General features: G+C 35.8%; 1 protein-coding gene across 1 annotated transcript in view; it reads right to left on the minus strand.

The window, feature by feature from the left end:
- Nucleotides 1–1,788: 1,788 nt before the first annotated feature.
- LOC145666843 (potassium channel, subfamily K, member 16-like) overlaps nucleotides 1,789–25,271 on the minus strand; it is a gene marked incomplete in the record, with an annotated part of 438,204 nt that continues 414,721 nt past the window's right edge. Inside the window, 1 exon segment of the mRNA XM_081734418.1 lies at nucleotides 1,789–6,482. Coding sequence (XP_081590544.1) covers nucleotides 6,025–6,482 — 458 coding nt within the window.

Below are 25,271 nucleotides of genomic sequence, written 5' to 3' on the forward strand. Positions count from 1 at the left end.
AGAGATGGAGGCGTCGGTGCTAATTCATGTTTTGAGATACTCGCTAAGATTCTCCCTCGAATGAAGCACAGCTGCAATTCTACTGAAGAGCTGTAGCGGATTGATAGACATAGTTTGCTCTCGAATTTTGATTGTATTGTTTGTAGCAGATATAGGAATAACTTTTTATCTTCCTTGGAAAGTTTTATGGTTCGACAGAAACCACCTATCATTTAGTTTAATGACGCTTCACCAATTTTCTTTGCTTGATCAGAGTGTGTGTGTCAGCAATTAAATCCTTGCAATGTTCATTAGTAACTTATTTGATGCTGAGTTTTCAAAGGGATCATGAAGAGATAATCAGTCAGACAGCTTCTTTAAATCCTGATTATCTCGTGTCTGGCGGGAGCGTCTAAGCTCAACATGTTGTTCTGAAGACAAAATATTTAATGCAAAAGTATTCTAATGTTTCAGCGACTTGCATGGTGATGGGAAACTACAGCATCGACCTAGCTAATTTTAAGTCGGAGTAATCCCTTCAGAAACTTTCACTGATTTTATTAAAGTTTGTTCAATAATCATATCTGATGCAACCCCACTCTAATATCTATTTTTCTGCGGATGGTAATATATCCCTGTTCTGTAAATTTGCTATACTCCTCAGGATTCATTTTCTCCTTCAAAGCTTTTATCTGCTGAACATATAGATGCGTACATTTAGCATAGCAAGTGATGATAAGTTGCGTGGAAGTACGGAAGCATTGATTTGATTGCATGCAAACGCGAGAATTTGTGGCTCTTTCTTCAGGAGGCATCTGATACCCCCATGCTGTGGAAAGTTGCATGACCATCTAGTGTTTTCGTATTGACGTCAGTGATATCAAAGAACCACTGAATAAAATGTAATAACGGTTGTGAGCACAATATGATATACTTGAGAATTCGTATCATCGAATCAAATTATAACTTGCAGAAATTCCAAGACTTTGAAAGATATCACTTGGCTCCCAAGTACCAAAATGACGTAGGCTGTATACTCCTATAGCAAGCTGATTGGGAAATATAAAAGTTCTTTGGTCTGCATAACGAAATAATAGAATTACATATGCTCTGTTTTCGGGCTATCCTGGGATCACTTTTCTCTGGTGATGTCACTTCTTCGACCATATGTTTTAGTGGTGGTGGGATAAGATCATTGTGTCCCTCAAAGATTTGTTCCGCTTGAGCATATGACACATTATCATACTTTTGATTGAATATCTTTAATTATTTTTTGCTGCCATTAATACAATGCGAGCTCTTTCCTTTCCTCGTTCTTTTCCTTTTTCCAATAGCAAGCATCGTGTAGCAGTCTCTCATTTGCTCCCTTGAAAGTTAGAGTGGATTCCCTCACATAACTAATACACCTCTCTGTAACGATTAATCGTTCACCAAATCTTTTTTGTAGTTTTTCATGTTTTGTAGAATAAATATAAATAAATATAAGAATATAAAAAAAATTATACTTAACCATTAGTTAGTGCTTTTCTTTTAAATCACAACTAACTGCTAGGTTCACAACGGAGTAAATATCTCGGAAAGTTATGATCCGATTTTGATTATCTTTCTTAAAAGTGCAGCTTATGAAACACATAATCGAAAATATGTGAACATATTTTCCCGAATTTCTAATGGCTTAGGAGCTTTAAGCGCAAAATATTACAGAATGCCTTTCCGAAATGCCGAAATTATCAATTTTAATCACGAATAACCGTTTTGAATGTGGTTTTACCAAATTAAAGTACAGTTCCTGCAGAGTAAAATAGTGTCTTAAATCAAAATATCGTTATTGGTTTGCCAGATAGAGGCTAAAATAGAAAACCAGGTGCGTATGGGATGGCGTCATCTTTAACTGCCATTTTGAGTATGAAGTTCACATGGGATATTTTGGGACTTTTGAGGTTTCATTCTATTTGACACAAAGAGCAAATCCTGAAAATTTCATTTTTTTTAAAATTATTTCAGCTCGAATCCCTTTTTGGGTCTTTGTTTACTGGGCTATGTGGTTTGGGATATATGGACGAATGCTTTTTTGTTCATTGATTCTTCCATTGACTTTAATGTTCATATTTCGTACTCTTTGGAAATGTCCCATCTATTTGAGAACAATTTACTTTTCGAGTGTAGAATACAGATAGCCTGTTCTATATTTAAACTGAATTCCAACCATCTCCCACTTTTGTTTTTGAAATAAATGGAGGAATTGTGTGTTTTTCATTGATTTTCGATTGACATTAATGTTAATGTTTCGTGCGTCATTTGACTATGTTCCATCCATTTTAAGACAATTTGATTTTGGAATATATAATTTACATGGACTCTTCTACATTTGAGCTGAATTTTAGCCATCTCGCTCTTTTGATTTTTGAGATAAGTGGAGGAATTATTTTTCATTGATTTTCCTTTGGAATTAATGCTAATGTTTTGTGCGCTTTTTGACTATATTCCATCCATTTTAGGACAACTTGCGTTTGGAATATAGAATGTATTAAGTCTCTTCTACATTTGACCTGAATTTCAGCCATCTCGCTCTTGGTTTCTGAGATAAGTGGAGGAATTAATTTTCATTGATTTTCGATTGACGTTAATGTTTTGCACGTTGTTTGGCTATGTTCCATCCATTTTAGAACAATTTGCTTCTAAAATATAGAATCTACATAGTCTCTTTTATATTTAATCTGAATTTTAGTCATCTCCCTCTTTCGGTTTTTGAGATAAGTTGAGGAATTATTTTTCATTCAATTTAATGTTTTGTACTTTTTGACTATGTTTCATCCATTTTAGGACAATTTGTTTTTAAAACATAGAATCCACATAGTCTGTTCTATACTCGAGCTGAATTTCAGCCTTGTCTCCCTTTTGGTTTTTGAGATAAATGAAGAAATTATTTGTTTTTCATTGATTTTCGATTGACATTAATATTTTGTGGGGTTTTTCGACCATGTTCCATTCATTTTAGGGCAATTTGCTTTTAAAATATGGAATCTACATAGTCCCTTCTACATTTAAGACGAATTTCAGCCGTCTCTCTTAAAGTCTGTTAACATCATTCCAACCGCATACGCCCTTACCATGATAGACGATGCCTTATAAACGTTATGCGCTATCTTGAATCTTCAGTCCACTGATGTATGCGGAAAAATACTTTTTTCTCTGATGAACTGGAATTTTAATGAATATGATTTAATTGATTTCTTCTTCAAGTCTAGTTAAACGTGCTTACCTTTCTCAAAAAAGAATTACATTACTATAAATATAATATAGTTTAATTTATAATTTCATTATTAATTATTAAATTATATCAACATTTAATTTTCGTGCAGGTTTACAGTAATTTGTCAAAATAAAAGTAGTATTTTGCGTCACTTCTCTTGCTTTACACGATTTTGTAAGGCATTCAGGACTGTTATTTTCTTGGCACATGCTCAAATAATTGCATACAGATTGATAATATGCGTGCAAACTGATATGCAAAACGCACGCACCAACGTGTGCTGGGGCTAGGTTAAGTTAGGTCAGGTTAGTAAAGTAAGGTTGAACGTTTGCTAGGGTAGAAGGATAGGTTAGGTTATGAGGATATGTTAGATCAGTAAGTAAGTTAGGCTAGTAGGGTAGGTTAGGTCAAGCTAGTAAAGTAAGGTCGAACATTTGCTAGAGGGAGAGCAGAATAGTTTAGATTAGGAGGGTCTAGTATATCAGTAGAATAAGTTAGTTTATACGGTAAGTTACGTTAGGTTAGTAGATTAGGTTAGGTTAGTGCTTCTATATTGAATTTACAAGAACCTTAATGTAGGTTTCCCAGTGATACGGGTTTCTATAGTACTTGTAATAGTTCCATACTACTAACGCTACACTTCTAAATATAAAATACAAGGATATTGCAGTGTGAAAAAATGCTCCGCCGCTGGAAATTAATATTTAGTACCGTCCTCTTTCGCATGCACTCACACACTATAATCGTAAAGTTACCGTAAGACGAGGTTACTTTGCACAAGATTTAAGGAATTTTAAAGGAAATCGCATGTAACTTACATACATAATGGTATAGAACACTGTACTTTAAACATGTTCTGCCTTATGCAGAGTCGTTTTGACGTATGGTTAGCGTCATACTAAAGGCCTGACTACTGCAGGAAGTATACGTTAGTCGAACTCTTTAGTATTGCACTAATCACGCATCAGAACGACTCAGCATAAGGCCCATAATAGCTAGATATATAAGGAAAACATTAATCAATTTCATTAGTAAACATTCAGTATGATCATAGTTATTGAAATATAAATAAAATTATGTATTTTCTGATACCGGCACAGGAAACCACATTATAATAGTTTAGCATATGTCCCACAAAAATGTCAATTCAGGAACAGAAAAAATCCCCGTAAACTGATTTATTTTGGTTATTCCTTATGCCCAAGAATATCCCCAACCGTAATCAATGGAAAATTAACGGAGTTTAGGACTTTCAGGCTGAAGCCCATCCAAATTGCATGATTTCCTTTTTTTAATCTAATGTTAGCCATTCCTATGCGTATAAGCTTCAAGCACCCCCTAAAAGTCTACTGATTTTTTTGAACGAAGAGCCTTTGGGAGTGAAGAAGTTATCAAACTATTTTTCTGGATCCGCCATTCTTCATAATTTATTTTCTAACAAGAAATTAATTACGGCATCTAGCTAAATATGAAATTTACCTAAATTTAGAATGCAGGAGGTTCCAGTAGTAATAATTTCCTATCTAATTGGTATTTTGAACCGGTGCAAAGTAACCTCAATTAAAGGCTGAAACCACCTTCTTCCAGTTTTACATTTTTTATGATTTTAACACGTTTCATATTTCAATTTCAACTATTGCATCAAAGTCCCATTATACACAGTAGTATTCTACGAAACTGAATTAACTTTGACGGAAATTCTTGTACGTGATATCTTTCAAATTTTGGCGACCTTTACAGTGACTACTTTTTATACCTCTACAACAAACCCTCCGGGTAATTAGAACTGATGTTAACCGCCAACATTATAGTGAAAATCCAGTTAGATGTTCTATCTTAAGGTGGTAGTTGAAGCTTCCTCTTTACAGTTCATGGTTTTACCGACAGAGGAATGTGAAACTCTTCATATTTTGTGCAAAGTAACCCCTTCCTACGGTACTATTTGTATGACGAACTATTGTGCCTTAATTTTTACGAACTAAGGGATATGTAAATAGTTTTGAAGAGATCAGTAAGAATCATATTATTACAATTTCAAACAAAACTGGAAAATAACTAGCCCTACACATATAAATGAATGAGCTAAAAAAAAAAAAAAAATTATGTAGGTACGTACTCAAAACAGTTAACAGTACTTTCTAAAGAGTTACTATCGATATTTAGGGTTAAATTCCAAAGTTGGGCGTCCGTTTCCAGCGAAATTTTTAAAATTTACAGGAAATATATGGATAATTTGATCGTTTCTGTGCTTGATAATATATAAGAGTCTCGAAAAATCTGTTTATTTGTCATATATAAGCGGTTATAAACATGGGACTATATGGCGAGCGGAGGGAACTACTTGGCGCAAGGTAACCGAACAGTTGCATTGTGGGAAAGAAACGAGCATTTATGTTACCAATATGGCGAATGTACAAGGGCAATGAACTAGCAGTTTTAACATTTGTGAAGGAATACATTGATAACGAGCAAAATCTTTTAAAATTTTGTGAAGAGCACGGATTAATGAACCTAATAACAAATTGCAGAAAGTGTGGAAAGGAGATAACAGTGAAAAAAGCGGACGCCCAACTTCGGAATATATGCCGATATTTAGGTCCAAAATGTCTATCGTGATTTTTTTCATTAATTTTTCAACAGTGTGACAGACCAGCAATCTTTAGGAATCAAGTAAGAGCTTATTGGCATATGGTATTTTGTACTTACTTCCACTCATATTTGAGTAACAAATGAAAATGCACAAAAAAAGTATTAAAAATACTTCGATTGCATTTGTAGTAGTTAGAGCGCCGCTAAACGGACGATTCGTAAATGATAATTTGCACCACAGGTTGCGGTGGTGGCTCTTCTTTCTCTGGCGAAAGTTCCATCAATGCTTCTTCCACTTCCTTCCATTCCTCCTCCCATTTTTTATTTCCCGTCACTCCTAGCGTCGTGTTCCACCCTCCCCACTTTGAGTCCCACTTAAGCCGTGTCTCGAGGCGCGTAAGAGCCAAAGTTTTCCTTAAATCTTTCAAATCTTGAAGCAAGTTCACGTCAATGTTTATATCACCAATATTACCAGCTTGTTCTCCGAGTTTTTTCAAAGTGTCCGCTAGAGGTCCCGACAAACCTTGCAACTTGGTGCTTAGTTCTTTCATTCGCCGCCAGGACTGAGCGTATTGACTTCGAACAAGTTCGATGATTGTAGATGTCAGTGCAAGTCCCACAAGGATGTACACTGTACATATGAGCATATAATTGGGTTTCTCTGAAAATAAGAGCAGAAATATAATTAAATGTTATCTTCTAAACTAAAAACTGTGAACCATGTATTATACTATGGAATTATTTCAACTTGTGGAACAAGGTTTCCCTGTGTTCCTCCCAGATGAATTACTCACAAACATTACACACTAAGAAATACAAACACAAAACTAAGGCCCCGGAGAAGGCGTTACCTTCTGTGGCCCGCCCAGTTTCGACTGGGAATGAAATTGCAGTTAAAAAAAAAACTAAAATAAAATAAATTGACGAGTAATATGACTTGTTCAGTTATTCATAATAGAGTTTTATTAAAATGTTAAGTGCTATGAAATATTTTTTGATCAGATTAGAGTAGGGTGACCAACCGTCCCGTCCCGAAACGGGATTGTCCCGTTTTTCCACTACCATTCCCGGTGTCCCGAAAGAATCTTCCGGGACGCCAAAAGGTCCCGTATTTACATTGGGCACAAGAAAACCTTTCCAATTGCTAAAATTTCCTAATTTATTTTATTATTTTCTAAGCTATGTGATTATATTGGAATATATCTCATTACTGAACAACGTCATTAGGACATTTGCGATGATGGATGTGGTGGCTGCACTGTTTCCTCTCCGAGGCCTCCCCACTGCAAAATTTCCACTCCGCAGACGACAGTGCAAGGGGCTGAAAGCCTTATGAAAAACTAATATAACCTGTTTTTGCTATCTGTTTTAGACGGTGGATGATTGAGGTGCTATCATCAGTACAGTACAGTGTTTCCGTGATTTGACTAAGATATATCATACTTTCATTTACGAAAAGGATACAAAAATCCAGCTGCGAACTCGATACACCGAGTAATATTATCTTCGGTCAGAGTGAGTCAAACTTCAAATCAAATAGGACGTGTTGCGTTGTTTTTATTGTGAAAACGAATTGTTTATTTTGTTACGTTCCCAGCTAGCTGCCTAACAATGCCTAAGCGTGTTTGCAAGTTTAAGGAAGAGTATACTAAAGAGTGGAACTATATTATAAAAGGACGCTATGACAATGAAGCCGAGTGCACAGTTTGCGTTAATGTTTTTAGTATTAGAGACGGTTGTTGTTCAGACATACAGCAACACATCAAATCTGTTAAACATACAGGAACAGACTGAGTGCACCAAGTTGCAGTAAGTCTTTTCACAATTATTTTGTAAAACAAGAATCAAATGAGGAAAGAAAAGTGAGAGCAGCTGTGCTAACTCAGGCTTACCATCACAGTTTTCGGTTAGAAAATTGTAATAATAAATTACACAGTCTTATGTTTAGTGACTCGTCAATCACATCGAAGTTCAGTTTTGTCAGAACAAAGTAATCGGCCCTGATAACTGGTGTTTTAGCTCCATTTAGTTTGAAAACTACCATTGAAGAGATAAATAAAAGCCCCTTTTTATGGCATTTCAGCAGATGCGAGAAATCATAAAGCTATCAAAATCTTTCCTTTTGTAATTCAGTATTTTGACATAAACCAAGGGGTAAGGTAAGGGTTATTGGAAGTCGCTTCCTTGCCCTACGAAACGTAAGACAAATATCTAGTTTCTGCTTGAACTGTATTGACGAGTTTAAATGAAATAAAAACAGGTGCATTGCGTTTTGACAATACAAACAAAAATTTTGGTGGTTTGAATAGACAGGGAGAATGTAATGTGTTTACAAAATTGAATGCTAATTTACATTCAAATATTGAAGGTGTGGGTTACCCAGCACATGTCTTACATACAAAGTCTTACAGAACTGCTCAGATACAGCTGCTGATAGATTTAAAAAAATGAAATCTTTGAGTTTTACGTCCCACGGTTATGCCGGTTAACTAAAGGAGACGGTGATTATGAGAAATGAATGAAATGGTGGAATGAAGAAAGCGGGAGGAAACGGGAGAACCCCGAGAAAACCCACGCACACGGTGTTTATCCACCACAAAGTTCACTTGGCGGGGGCTGGGATCGAACCCGGAACCCCAAGCACCAGAGGTGAACGCTCTAACACTGAGCCACCGCGGCCCCTGCTGATGAGTTGTGACATAGAAAATATTGTTTTCAAGCTCTTCTCTTATTTCTCTGTATACACGATACGAACAGACAGGAAGTGCAAGAAGTGTTATAGAGATCAATTATGTATTGGAAGGCATGCTTAAAGCTATGCCTAAAAGAGGAACAGTTTTTATCATTTAATGTAGGCCTAAAATCCGTTTTTAAATTGAATGAAATTACGCAACAAGACAAAATCAACTTCAAAAATGCAGTTAATGAGTTTCGTGAAACATGCATTAAATAAGGAAGTGTATATTCAATTGGATACTGTTGAAGGACATCCCCAGTTGGGGACAGGTAGAATATAGTGTTGCTTACTTCAAGGAGAAAGGTATTGAAATAAACGATTCTTTGTTTTTCGATCAAATGGCTTCGTTGAAGGATTTTGTTAGAGAGGCTAAAAATATATTTAGTGCAGCAACCTATCCGAAAATAAAATGTCCCGTTTTTTCTAGTTGACGATTTGGTCACCCTAGATTAGAAGCACGAAAGGAAACAAGAAATGTTTATTTTGGCCAGTTTTCTTCAAAATGCTCGTTTTGCCCTTATAATCAAGTCGAAAATCTGACATCAACCGCTTTAGACGGGAAAGAACTCTCTAAAAGCAAAGTATTACAGAATAATCACTTAAACCAAAGAATCGTATTTTCTTGTGTGCATTCCAAATCTTGATCAAAAATGTCCATAAAAATTCTTTTAAAATTCGCCTTTGTGTGAATAGATTACTTCTTGTTGTTACTGGAGTTCAAATTCACAATTAAATTTTACACAAACTACTTGATATGTTGCAGCGGTGTAGTTTGGTTTATCAGCAATCGAGGCAGACTGTAATTTTACCATCTTGAAACGTTATGTGACCCTCCCCCCTACTTTCTCACAATCTTAATACTACCTGCAAAAATTATCATTTAAGGAAAAAAAATTGGTGCATACATTTTTTGAGATACCAAAATATCTTTACATTGTATTAGTCCACCAGCGAACGAGTGCGGGCGGCCGATTTTGGAACTAAAATACAAACAACAGTGTTTCTAACCGGATCACTTGTAATTAATCTATCACAGTTGTTTTTGCCCTGTTCATAATAAACCACTTCACGCATATGTTCAACTTAAGACAAACACAATTTCAAAAGTTATGGAAGTTATTTTCAGAACATTTTAAGGGACTGAAAAAAAAAAAAGTACATACACCCTCCATATTAATATGACAATAACTTGCGAACAAACTAACCTCAGTGTTGTACAAAGAAACACTAAGAACTTGGTAGCATTAGAGTGTAAGGAATTCCTAATTCATCTGTTAACGAAACCTCGAAGTTCATCTTTGTGAATCAAATATATACTTTGGCAACTGCGCTTTCATTGTTTAAAGCAAGTTCTATTATGTAGTTTTGAGATAAGGCGTCTTCGAAATTGCTACCAATTTGGACCATGTGATCGATCGATTGACAGTACCTGCAGTAACAAATTTGCATTGAGATCATTTTCGGATGTGCTGCAAAAGACTGGTGAGAGAGAAATTGATAATCTAACCGCCTCCAAAGGAGATTTGGATCCGCCCCTAATTAAGAAGGTAGATAAAGATAACTTTCTCTGATATCTAACCTGTCATTATTTAGCATAGTTTGGTAATTTAAAAATCCAGTACGGTATTTCTACCATATTTTGAAAAAAAAAAAAAATATTTAAAAGAAATAAACCCAATGTTACATTGAGGCGGTAGGGGAGCGATTAAAATTTAAAGTGGGGGGTCTGACAATTGATTTCTTATAGCTCGTGAAATTCAGAAAAAATGAATTTCATATTAAAAAAGAAATACAAAATACATTTTCAGGGTAACTCTTACATTCATTATGTTATTATAAAGTTAATGGTACTTTTGAAATTGATTAGAGGGAATAGATATGTATTTAAGAAACAAAACCGCTTGCGTAAATTTTTCAAAATATCAAGTTAGAAGAACGAAGTTTGTCTTCCACTGCTATCCCAGGGGTGCCCACAAGGGGGGGGCTATGACGCAAACTGCGTCATTGAAATATTTGGGGGGGGGTTAAAAATCTATATAAATATGTTTGAGAAGGTGTAAAAATAAATCGAAAAGATTTTTTTTTTCATGGAAGAACATCTACGGATAGGCAATTGAGGGGGGTGCGTCATGGACACGAGTGGGGGGCACCACTGGCTATCCCATTGCTCAAAGATACCGGCGATGAAACAATTAGCCGGAAATCTACGTAGCACGTTTTAGTACTTACCTTGAAATAAAAATACAGCTGTTTAAAGACGATTGATTACCTTTGTCTTTGAATTTCATATGTGCACACAGGATTTGTTAAACAAGACCGTACATCTGATATGTTTGAACTATATGCAACTTATGCTCACGGGCTAAACTCAGTCTTCTGAAGTCAATCGACAAATGATTACGTATTACAGACACAAAGACAACACTAGGCTCCCAAGTTTCAAAATTATATTGTGTATGAAAACAGATAGTAGAATTAATTCTTTGTCACAAGAGACCTAGGGTCTGAAAGAAATTCAGAGGAAGTTCAAAGGGAATTTCTATACTCATAAATAAAAGTTGTGAATTTATTGTGTATTGAACCAATGATATTTATGCTTACATTACCCATACGCTGATGTTTTATCGATACTTTTATTTCACATTTACCAAAAGGCTGGATTACGATTATAATCCTAAAAGAAAGATACATTGTAATCAGGTTTTACAAGGCAATCCCGAAAAACAAGCTATCCAATCCCGTAGCCCTTTAAAAAATTAAGGAAAATTTCTTCTTCACTTCCTTTTCCCCCAAAGGGTTCACATTAATCGAAACAATGAAATGAAATTTCTTTAGTTTAACGTCCCATGATTATGCTTTTTATGCTAGAGGAGACAGATGATTAATGAAAGTGAAACATTGTAAAATTAATTGTTGGGCTCTCACAGAACCACGTACAACAAAGACACATGCGCTAGCCAATAGACCAACGGAGAGAACTTCCACAGTTCTCGAGTGGAAACGTATCGGAATTCTTTCTTGGCTACAACTCAAGAAAATAATTTAGTTGTCAATCGATAGACCTACATTAAAACAAATACAAGCATCGCGAGCCTTAACTTGATTTAAACTTACAATTACAAGATATTGCGCAAGTAGGCCCTATCTAAGCTACCAACCCATAATTAATATTTTAGTCGTTACATCTTATTACTGAGTTTTACAGGTTTCTACTGTTTTATAATGAAATCAAATAAAACGTAATCAATTTTTATTATATAATCTACTTAATACACGGTAGAAACTCACTTGTATGCTATCTTGTTCTTAAATTAATTTCCATGCATATGCCATTATCCACAATACATCTGCATTACTGCAGGAATAACCATTACTGCATTCAATAACAACTATATAATTTATGCAGTTCTTTATTAAGCGAAACAGATTAGGCTACTTATAACATGTAAACTGCAACTTTTGAAAATCGTTGGATACACTACAGAGTGACCCTCTCCGTTCCCCTGTCCCACCGCGCTTACCTAGAAACTGATGTAAACACTACACTAGCGCCCTCCACGAAAAACCGCACTAATATCCTGATCAGGTAATACTTGCAAAAGTGAATTTACAGCACTTACAAAGGAATTATACGCACTTTCCAAGCAGAAAAGTCTGAAATCACACGATCAAAATCAATTCCATCTTCTAATTCTCTTTGAATTGACTACAATTTGAAGACTCGCTGTACAAAACAATATACGTGCCAAAAACAATAGTTACCGTAGAGACAAAAGATGGTAAATTGTGTCCAAGCGTCACAAAATAGAAAATACTATTGCTTATGTCACGTACCCGCCAGGAAGGACAAACGATTTTTTTAAATCTTTAAGTGGTAAAAACAGTTTAAGATAGGAGATGACTGAAAACGATGGAAACCAGTATGCAACTGAATAAAACCTGACCCCGCATGCTAACACCCAACCTTTAGATAAATGACTATCAAAGTGGTTTTTAATAACTAGACAAAAGGAAAAAAACAAAGATAAACTTTCTGGATTAGACCTTTCTGGAGCATTGAACTAAAGACAATATAATGTAAGTCATTTTCCCTTTTCTCCGATCTATGAACTGTGGATTGGATAGCGAAATCGGTATCCCATGAGGAGATAATACATTCACTGGTATCCACTATACTATTTGTTAATTTTGTAACTGTAACTGCCAATAAATCAGATTTTCTTCAAATTGAATTAATTTTTCAATAGCCAAAGTTAACAATTAAGTTGTATCTCAAAAAATTCTCTCTTTAAAGGATCGAAATCGTTATTTTAAAAGATCGAAACACTTAGATTTTGATACATAGCTTCACTTCGTTATATGTTAGATTGTATTTCTAAGGCATAAACGTATAAAAAAAATAAAATTAGGGAAACAATTACAAGATGGCACTTACATTGTTTTCTACAATGAGTCCTCAATTTTAAGTTTGGCAACCTCCCCTTCTTCATAGACTTTAAAAGTAATTGTAAATTAGCTTCAGCTTAGAGAAGCTGTGCTCACAACTGGCAACTCTAATATCAGTCGTTAAAGCAAGTAATATTATGACAGTATTTGGAACAGAAATATCAAGGTTAAACTCTTAAATAAATTGTAAAAGTTTGAAGAAGGTGGTTGTTCCTAATTTCGTCAATTTTTCTGCCTTTGTGATAAAGTATTGGAAACATTTACTCTCCAGTACAAATCTTCCTTGTTAGTGCCATCAGGTGCATTATCAATTTGGAATCGTCTGTAGGATCCAAAACACAAAATTGGTTATCCAGTTTATGAAGTTACTGGGAGTCGTGCAGAGATGTCTTGAGAAATCTTACCCATTGATGTAAGGGAAACAACTGTTTCCTCAATTCTTGTACTGCTGCATCTGCAGATCCACCGCCGTGAATGCAGTTCTTTCTTTGTTTGGCGTGACCTATGCTCGATATCCTGCACCTCGCAAAGATTTTCCGCATACTTGAATCTATCATCCACAAAGTTACCATTATTAGTAAGAATGAGTCTAATGTACAGACACACTATCATGAACAATCAAGCCTTTTGTATTCAAGTACAGCTGTGTGTCATTACTTTGCCAAAGAGTACCACTCCAGAGTCCGAGATAGCACAAAATTGCGAAAGACTGCATTGCAGTGCAAGTCACATTAGGTAGTATTTGGACGTTTTCTGTTGCATTTGGTGAAAGCTGTTCCAATACTTCTTGGATTTAAGAGAAGTAATTCTTCATTAACTTAACTACGTACACTCCAGCAAGTTTCAATCAAGCGCTTCGAACTTTGTCCTTTAACAGCAGTAAGAGCGGCCCATTTATGGGTTGATGAGGAAAAAAACAAATGCACGCTCCATTGACCCCCCACCCTTAAATATAACAACATGACACTCCAAAAAATATGTCAAAAAGAATCAACCACAACGACAGTGTACGCCAGCCAGATTCAAGAAATGATTCGTGCATGCCACGAACTGTGCTTTAGGATTCACCTCTTTGATGTGTTATTGGAGTCCAGTATGTACTATACATCTACCAAAACAGCAGCATTGTCATATGTTTGTTCCCCACAATCTGAATGTCCAAGCCCTCATTCTTGATCTTGTCAAGAATCAGTGTCGTCATGTCCTCTGCATTCTTCTCCTCCATTTCAATAAAATCGACAAAAACTTCCACAACTTCCACTTTTTGCTACCCTTGTTTAGATTCTGTAAAACTGGACTAATTTGACACTTGTGGGAAACGCATAACCTACTGTCGAAAATTATGTCGAGAAATACTCAACTCCCTTAACCTGCTGAATCATCTTGCACTTGCTCTCCCAACAATGGCGGATCCAGGGGAGCGATCACCCCCCCCCAGAAGAGGAAACTTTCTAATTTATATATATAAATAAAACCCATCCCGGAGTTTGGAGCTCTTAAAAGTAGCTCTAAGTAGCAGTATTAAAACCCCCTTCCAGAAGTCTCTCCTGGATTCGTCACTCTCTCCCAATATACTGATAAATTCATTCTGAATGTCTGTGACGTGTAGGAAATTGCTATCATCTCCATCGTGACCGTTGTCCTCAAAATGCTAAGATCAGTTTAGCTAGTAACTTTACGTCGAGCATTCGTGTAAAGATATCCCTCCACTTTCTCTCTTCTGTTGCAATAACCGTTTGTGCTTCATCGTCGATTGTCTTCTGTCGGTTGATTCGGAGTTTCAAAGTATTTCATCGCTCAAAACTATCGATATGAGCTTGCACTGACTGATGGTTTGCTATTATTGAATTTAACTTCCATCATTAACTGAAACCAAGCAAACTGCCGAGCAAAACGCAGATTTAGTGGCGCTTAGGAGCAGTTACAATTTGGAGCAAAAACAGAAGAGTTTTTCTTAAAGAGTCAACCATCCACTAACACAGAATCTTTTCTCCTCTTAGCAGAAGAGTACGGTAAAACCAACCCAGAGTCATTCTTCTTGTTTCACCTCTAGCTTAGCCTCCTCGGCAAGCAACACCGGCGAAATCGCTATCCATACATTGAACTACGTTAGAGATTTGATGAATACGTAGAATCATGATGCTATGGTTAATTGCGGTCGGCTATTCATCTGCCTCTAAGTCAACGGTAGGTGCTTGAACATGTTCATCTTCTTCTGAGTAATCTGAGGGTGAAGGGTTATCTTGAGATTCGAGTACTTTTGTAACTAATTTTTTCTTAGATTAACGCTTTGTTAGGCTAATAAATCTCACATGGACGTTCAGACTCTTTCATGACTATCGATGCGAGCGGTCCCGGGTTCGATTCCCGGTGGGGGCACTCGGTCGAAAAAGTGTAAAACGCCTTTTCAGGCCAGCCACCCTGATTGAGGTTTTTCCTGGATTTTCCTCATTCACACCAGGCAAATGTCAGGGTGGTACTTAATTTATAGCTCCCAGGCTGCTTCCTTCCTTCCCAAATCCTTTCTTCCTTCCCTTTCCTCGGATAGTGCGCTTGCCGAGGAACGTCATCCCTCAAAATATGGCGGACTAAATGGCCTTAGATTCCGAAAGCCCAGAAATCTAAATCCCCCCTCTTTCATGACTATCACGCGTTCCGTCTTCCAAATTTTCAACACCGCACTTGTCGCACTTCCATTGGCAGTAGATACGATGCGTTAGAACTAGCACCAGTTCCGGAAGAAAAATACTTCAGCCATATACCGTGGTTTAAACATTTTCATCTTTTCTTTCCGTTCCTTCCGGTACTGTGTTTCGCTTTCTCGAATTCATCTCATCTGCAAATATCATTAATTATAAACATTTTGGAAGTTTAAAATTATTCATTTACAATAAAATTATTTATTTCCTAGTTTCAGAGTGAAGTAAAACCAGGAAATGGTAATGTCCTGAATTACTCGCTTTTAGATTCCATCCAAAGCACAGCCACATTTACTTACGTTATTCAATTACAGTTTAATTAATACTATTAACCATGAATTTAATCACATTTACTAACACCGTCACACTTAACACTCAATACTTACTACATTCAACTACAATCACTAGCTGAAAAAGTGTTCTAAGTTGGCTAGTAAGATTTTATATTTTATAAAATATTGTATTAGATAAAATTGTATAAAATATTTATATATATAATAACAAGATGTAACACGAATTTACTGACAAGCCTATCAACGTTGACTTTCATTAAGATATAGAACTCTGAACCATAGAAAAGAAAGATCGAGTAAAGATGCCAATTTTAAAATTTTACCACTGATCAAAATTTTCAAAATTTCAATTTCTAAAATTTGACCCTTAATTTTTACCGCCCAGGGCAGCCCACCCCTGCCGTAACTCCGCTCGCTTCGCCACTGATATGTCGTGATTTCATGTCGAAAAGTCTTTCGAGCAACCCGAATTAATGACAACCAGTTTACAGATACGTATTGATGTAACACACACACTCCACCACCACTCAAAATATAATAAATTCATGTTAATATTACTGTTTAGCTCTCACGGTTACTACAGTAATATACAAATGTAGAATTACTATATAATTGTTTCCCATTAAAATATTACGATGTAATAGTATAAAGTACAATGTGTGAAGTATAATAATTGTTTTATTTTGAGGTAATTCTATTTTATTATCCAGAGAAAATTGTGCAAGTATTGATTTATAATCTGCAAAAAAAGTGGAAAAATTTAATGAAATTCTCAATTCAGATCACGTATCAAACGCTAATACAGGGTGTTACTAAACAACGCTCACAACGTTTGGGAGGTGAAAGGTACGAGCTCGCAAGACCAACCTGGATGCAGAAATGCTTCCTTTCGGAGCTATGACCAGCCAAGAAATTGCTGTAAACACAGTAAAACAGTCATAACTCGAGAATAAAAGGTCGGATCGAAGTCGAGTTAAATGGAATGTTTATTATTTCTAGTCGTAGATCCTATTAATGTATATTTGGATGTGGTGTAGGGGCGGCCCAAGGGTCAACCTCAAAGACATTGGTTAATTCCTGAGGTATTTTATCGAAAGTTGAGTGGAGAAAACAAAACTATCAAGTACAATATTTTAACGAGTAAAAGCCATAGAACATCGTTGTTTGAGTGCTTTGTCTCGGTAGAAAGAAAGAACTGGAAAAAACTGGAACTTGGAAAAAAAAGAACTGACATGGAACGGTATATTTAGCATCTGAGGTTATGCCGTTTAGGCCAGTGGAGATGGATGATTAATAAAACCTAATTATTACTAAAGAATTCGAGGAACCAAAATGTGAAAAGAAACGGGAAAACCCAGAGAAAACCTCATAGACACGATGTTGTCCACCACACATTTTCATGACCTGCAATCGAACGAGGGATCCCTCATATTAGAAGTGAGGGCTCTAACACTGAGACACAGTGCCCTCATTTTGGAGGAGGACCTATTAGCAGATAATTATATCCTCAAATGAATGCTATAATTGACCAACCAACCTTCAAAAAGTACCGACGCTCAAACTGTGGAGTTTGTAGTCTTCTTCGTCCAGAAACGGTAAGTACGTTTCTCTAGGGCAGTTATTCTTAACTGGTGGATCGCGACCTTTTAGGGATCGCGGACAGATTTTCGGTAAGTTCTCATCAAGATGGCTTTCAATAAATTTTATTATTATTGTTATTATTTGTAAGAGAAAATGGGTCTATAGAGCCAACAAAAACGGGATGGTAGTGTTCAAAAGGCTGAGAAGTGCTGTCCTAGATTGTTTGTAAGAAAATGTAGATTACATGAATAGTGTATAAATACGTCATGTAGATTCAATTTATGAGTGTTCAGATCATTAGTTGTATCACGGATAACAAAGTAATTCAAACAGTTTTCTAATGGTGGAGACAGGCAAATATAATTCTACGATGAGGAATAAAAATAGCTTATAGTCAGGTGACAAAAAGATGTGCAGTGACAGGGAATTGTGCCGAGTTTTATATCTGTTAAGGTCTAGACATTAACCTGTAAGTATATTTACTGGGCAACCCTCATATTTGTGCACTTCACATCACGGCGTACACCACTTAGCAGGCTCTTAAGATTGATTCTACAAGACCTATTTATTCAACAAGAGTGAACTAAGTTGTATAGAATTTTTTACTGATTAACAATAACTACCTGCTTATTTACCTGTAAAATATTCAGTGAAAAATATTTTCAATTTGGAAGAAATTGATGCAGAAACCACTGAAGGATTCTTAATAGCGACGACACCAGCTTTAATTTCTTGAGAAGGTGCAGAAAACTTTTGGAAGCAGCAATTTTTGTGTATTACAATACAACATATCTGGAAGGCAGGTGCTACCGGGAGTGAGAGTGCTCGCTCTCTTTGTCCTCCCTCTGGTGTCATCACAAATGCTTAGCCTTTACATAATTCAGGGCATAGCAAACATATTAAGACATCAAAAGTGAAGGGCACCGCAAAGGAAACGTGGCAATGAAACTTCAAGAATAAGAGCGGAAAGAGGTAGTGAGTAAATAAATGAAATAGAGAAGGCAAAATTATTGTATAACAGAAAGTTTAATAGCACATCAGTTCAGGAATGTAAGTACACTAAGGATAAATTCTACAATAAGAAATATGAGAACAGAAAATTAGTAACAGTACTGGATTGTTCGTATAGTACACACAGTACATTCTTAATGTCTGACAGTCTGAAAAATATTGACCCTTCTGCGCACGACATGAAGTTAGTGTCCAAAATCTCAGGATATATGAGTAGCAGCGAGTTAGGTCTAACGCCATTTTTAACATCTGAGAATTGAAGCTAGTAGACGTGCAAAAAGTGGTGGAATTCTTATAATGAAGCTAGTAGACGTGCAAAAACTAGTGGAATTCTTATAATGAAGCTAGTAGACGTGCGGAAAGTGGTGGAATTCTTATAATGAAGCTAGTAGACGTGGAAAAAGTGGCGGAATTCTTATAATGAAGCTAGTAGACATGCAAAAAATTGTGGAATTTTTTATAATAGAGTTAGTAGATGTGCGAAAAAGTGGTGAAATTCTTATAATGAAGCTAGCCTTCAATTCCACCACATTTTGCTAGTAGACGTGCAAAAAGTAGTGGAATTCTAATAATGAAGCTAGTAGATGTGTAAAAAATGGTGGAATTCTTATAATGAAGCTAGTGGACGTCCAAAAAGCTGTGGAATTCTTGAGGGGATTATTGTAAGTGTTCTCAGATAGGAATTGTTCAGCTATCTGCGAACATTGTAATTGTCTCTCATGTCACAACGCAGCAACCATGGATGAAGATCAAGACGAAATTGATTATGAATAATCAATCACAGCTGCTGGTTGTGATCATAGTGTCAATTCACAGCTGCCGCTTGTGAGTCCGGGATACGGCGGGTTCATAGGTGGTGAAAAATGGAATAAACCTACAGTATATCATATGAGTTAGCGGCAAAGCCCCCCTGAACCAAAACTGACAAAAAAGATACGCGAAATTGAAAAAAATACGAGTAATATATTCTACGAAATCGGAAAATATTTACTTATGATCATTATTTATCAAGAACGATAGTGAGTGTGGCTTCAGGCAGGGGCCGTGAGTGTCACGGTTCAGGTTACCAACAAAGCCAGAAAAAAAAATGAAAGGTGAAAGAAAACTTTTTGTCCGTTGCCATAGAAACCGCAGTTTCTAGGGCAACGGATCCTGTCACGGTTAGCCAAAATTGAAAGAAAACTTCTTGTCCGTTGCCATAGAAACCGTCGTTTCTAGGGCAACAGATCCTGTCACGGTTAGCCAAAATTGAAAGAAGACGTAAAAATTTAACGAAGATAAAAGAGCTAATGTAGAGTTGGAGAGGAGTCGCTGAAATTAATTTTCTTTAACGAGGACGATTACGAAAGATCACTTACTGATTGAAATCCAGATTATTTTCCAATAGAGTAACTTCCAATAAACCTTTTGTTATTGTTAATTATTCCATATCGGACTCCCGAAGAAAACTTATCGAAACAACTTATTGACCGTGCCAATAGCGACTACTCTCAATCATGACTCCGTTTTCTTTCATTTAGAAATAGGAAAGAAAGAGAAGGAAGTAGAAGGGTAAAAGAAGGAGGTAGGTAAAGAAGAAAGAAAAGAGATAGGGTATTTTAATGAGAAACAGATTACTGGATAATTCCGGAAATATAGTAAAAGGTCGGGAAAGTCGTTGAAAGATGAATCATTCTAAATGTTATTAACAACTAATCAATTTTGGAATGCTTCGGAATAGACACATGTTCCCTCATACCACCCAGACCTAGCTCCAGGCACCACGATCATGGGGTTGCCCAGACCTAGACCTGGAAATGAGAAAAGTGAAATTTAATTCTTTGTAAAGTTATTCCGACCGGTGATTGATAACTATCCAGCATCTGAACTCTGTCCTCTAGGATCGACCACACATATGAATTAGCCGAGGAAGAAAAAAAAAATCACACTTATCAACTCAATATAAATTTATGTATCGCATCAATAAAAGTCTCAACTTCCTGGAAGAAAGATGTCGTATTTAGGCTTATCCTGCTTTTTTGCTTCACTCCTCGAGCCGATTTAAACCATTAGTAGCGGTCCTTCATGACCTAGGTTATTTACCTTAACACATATATTAAAACATGACACATATATTACAGATGTTAATATGACAAATGATATCACTAAAATTACTTAAATTAAATCTATCATGCATTCACACGCTCACTCACTCAGGACAGTGTATATATGTTTAAAGGAAACCAACTAACTACAAAGGTACAAATAGTTTATTACATTCATAGTGGAAAAAGAAAGAACAAAACAAATAATTATGAAGAAAATAAATATTAAAAGCACAAATTCTTAGTTATATATTAATAGAGTACATAGTGTTATATTTTAGTAAATTTTTATATATTCAATCATATTGACAAAAGAAAAGAAAAAAAAATAATTACATGTATCATATCTTAGGCATGCTAAAACAAATTATGATTTGCGACATACGCAAATAAGACACTTATTTCACTTTTAAAAAAAAAATTGGACAAAGAGGAGAGGAAAAAAAACTTTTTGGTGTATTAGAACTTATATGAGTCTCTACCTCACGTCGAGATATTAAAATATTAATAATTTCGAGCGTCCAAATCACAACTCACGCACTAGTCGTAGTGTCCAAAACGTTTCGCTCCATTTAACTTAATTTGTGGTCATTTATATATATCTCTATATGTATATATATATCTATTGGTTTACAAAACCATTCGTCGTCTATATTTGGTTTGTAACTGGTAACAGTTTATATCTGCAATCGCACACTGCTACGTCTATACCCATCTAGGGATTTCGAGAAAATAACTTTCACTAGAGGAAGTTTCTCCTCTTAGACGGTCTATTTCCAAATTTATTAATCGAATAATTTCAAGTTATTTATCCAACACTGGGACACTTCACGAGACCTTTCATTAGGATCACTTTCGTATATGTTTATACATGGTTCGGATTAAAAAAAATGATCTTCCACAGGTGTACGGAGTATGATGGTTCAAATTGAGGATAAAAAAAAAACTGGTCAAGTCACAGGATACATATGAAGGTGAGACGGATTCAAGGTACACTTTCCACAATGGTTTTAGGTTAATTGTTCAGGGATAATATTTGTTATAATGTGGGTTACGTTTAGACCTGCCGATATTTTTTCAATGCATGCCATTATATAATTACAGAGGTTATCACTTACATTAATTCAGAGGAAAAGGAAAATTACTTAAGTGCACGGCGGTATTCTTAACAAAATCTACATTCTTAAATTCGTCGGAAGACTTCTGGTAAACTATAGCAACCAATACACGTCTAGGGGGACAGACACGAGCGCTCTTACATATATTCATAATACATTTAATATCATACTTTTACTTTAACATCATATTCACATACTAATTACACATATATTTCGAAGTATTTATTTCTCTCTCTATATATATATATTTATAATCAATGCGCACACATTTAAATTAATCATCCCCAACAATAAAATTTTACAAGGTTGCAACATTGTCCAAGAAAACAAATGACTTCCAACATTACATTTGGAAACAAATTAAATTTTATCTGATACCGCGCGTCTATAAATTTTTAACTTTTATATAATCAATTCGTGTTTAAATCATGAAGGAAAAAAAAAACTTTGTGAGGCAGGCACGTAACACAGAGCATTTCTAGATATAACTAGGTAAATCAAAATACAATTTCTGGGCCCAGGTTAACTACAAAGTAATTGAAAACCAAAACAGAAAGGAAAGTGACCAACGGATTACAAAAAAAACTTTTGAGGAACGACGGTGAAAGAACGTAATCGAAGTGTCGTCAAATACTAAGTCTTTGTTCATTTCAGCGATAGGTCAAAATGTGATGGAGGACCCAATCATTATTTACTTTATCCATGAATCGTGTCTTGCAACGTCTCAGCTGGTAATTTCAGATCAGAGTTGTACGTTAAATAAATCGTAAGCAACAAGTTCAAAATCTTGGGGGGGGGGAAGGTTGAAAAAATTAAAAAAACTTGAAGAAATGAAGACAGAGAGAGAGATAGAGAAGAAGGAAGACGAAGAATAGGGGCGCCAAAGACTTAAGTGAGAAATAACTAACGCTACAAAGTTAGAAGTCGAATTTCGCTCTCAACAAAATCCATAGCCAAAATATTCTTAACATGCCAAAAGGGTTGTCTACTCAAATACGTAGACTCAAGGGGCGTCCTGCTGCCAAGGATGCAAGTTCTGTGTCCATCAGATCCCAATCCCACAAGAGTTGGTTTGTAAGATTGAAATCCGATCCCCGTATCCGGCCCAGACCAGCAGGAAAAAAGGAGGGGGGGGGAAAGGGACCAGGTAACTGCGTCCCCAATTTTGAAATCTCTAAGTAAAAAAAAAATATTCGACCCCTTAGAAAAACTAAGAAGGTTCGAGGACAGTAATGAAACTAGAATAGAAGTATTATCTAAGATATCCCTAACTAATGATTTGCCGAAATAAAAAAAAAATTAAATAAACTGAATTTTGGATCGGTGATTTCTATTGCCAAACTTCACCGATAGCTACCCCGCGCAGACATGCCACAGTCTGGGACGTCGTTAATTTCCCTCATCTAATTAAACTAAGAAAAGACATGAAAATACTTAAGGGGACTAGGGGTCGACGTCCGGGTACGCGAAAATAAATTTCAATAACTAATTGTTTTGATTCTGTACCCAGTCAGAGCTGTCGCCTCCATGAACATTGTAAGCTAGCCTGAGTAGGTAACGTGAAGAAAAAAAAATCTCACGGAGTGGTACATTCTATTTTTAAAACCGACCAGAAGATATGATTCACTACAGCCCTGTTGTCTAACTACTATTGTCTTTTCATAATTTATTATTCAATATGTCTAGTCAGCGATTATATGATGCTACCCATTCTATCAGATGGTATTACTATGGTTGATTACTATTATGACACATAAACTACAAAGTATTACCGTAGTCCGACTATATATCGCCCCCCGGTCCGCGTGATATTATGGTGCAGGGGTCAGAACCTGAGATGTTTGTAGTTACACGTATCTATTCAATATCTATATATCAACACGCGGCGAAGTATTCACTGGGCTACTATATATTTAACTATATGGGTGTCCTATATTCTATATTCATTTACTACAATATTCATATACTTATTAATATTCATATTCACATTAATATTCATTTGCCACGACGCTATATTCTACAAACACCCTGTTTCCTCTATCTACGCCCAGCCTATTTACACATTTCATCATAATACTTTAAAATCTATAATCACTACAAACATTTTCCCATTCCGATCACCGCACGACAACCTCACTCGAACCCAAGACTCTTTTACCACACACACAATACTATGTAATACTTGGTAGCTTTATTAAGAACGAAAGAAAAAAAAATCCTATGTATGTTCACTGAAAATAGAATTATCTGCGATAATGTCTAATGTTTATAAAATTCTGCATCAACAATGAAATTCTACAGCCACGAAGAAAAATGGACATTTAATATATTTTCAAAGCGAAGAACTAGCATCATATCGCCCGACTTCTGTTAAAAATTTACGTATTGTTTATTTATTTAAATATTTAGATTTCTAGACTATGCAGAATGTTGAAACTTTCAGAATATATTAATTTTAGGTCACTTGACCTAACTGTACATTCATATGGGCTGTGAATTATACCTTCTAGGTTTTATTTCGGAAAGAAAGGTCAATTTCATGAAAACTAAATCACTAAGCACCTCGACGGAAGAATGGCGGTTAGTACTGACTTCTGACACTAGGGCTAGCGACGATATAATGAACCCTTGAACAACTGAATGTGACCTTGTACACGGAATTATTATACTATATTACGTTCACTTAATGACGGAGTAATAAAAATTTATCGCATAGTAAATACTACACTGTCCAACACACTCTTTCATCACTTAATTATCACTATCACTGATACTACATTACAAATATACACATACTACTCGAACTACAAGACACATCATGCCACATTCATACTACACACTACATTAATACATGTTATACTAATAAATATACACTGAAATCATTCAGATTTTACCATGTTAAATCGGCTCTATGAAAGGTAACGAAAGGAAAGAAATGAACAGGGCCAACTGGCCCTTATATTTACTAAATCATATTCTTTACTCGACCTATTTAATCGATGCCCTGAGGGGACATATCGGAGTATTAGCTAGCAATAGGACCCCTGCCCTGAAGGGGCAGGAACCCGGAACAAACTACATATTTAACTCATCCCGCTGGAAGCCGGACTCCCAATTTGGGAGTCAGATAGGAGCCCCTACTGTAAATTTACACGTGCATTGTGATTACTGGACTGACTACCACAAAATTAAATACCGCCATGTTACTAATAAATAAATACAAAAAGAAATCACATCCACTACATACACGAACACAAACGGTAGTGAGGCAGGCCTTACGTAACTAGAAAAGGAATAATTTTAAGGATAAGAATATTTTAAGGGAGAAAACACCACTCCTCCGAAACTGTTTATAGATTCCTAAGAAAACTCGCAAACTGATGCACTTTACAAAGCCTGTCCATAACTAACAATATCTGCACAACATGGCGTCATCTATTTTTTATTTCTTCAGTCCGGTTTTTACTAGGAAAAACTAACA

Source organism: Thermobia domestica, chromosome 12 (assembly GCF_964235325.1).
Source record: "Thermobia domestica chromosome 12, izTheDome1.hap1.1, whole genome shotgun sequence".
In the NCBI taxonomy this organism is placed as follows: Eukaryota; Metazoa; Arthropoda; class Insecta; order Zygentoma; family Lepismatidae; genus Thermobia; species Thermobia domestica.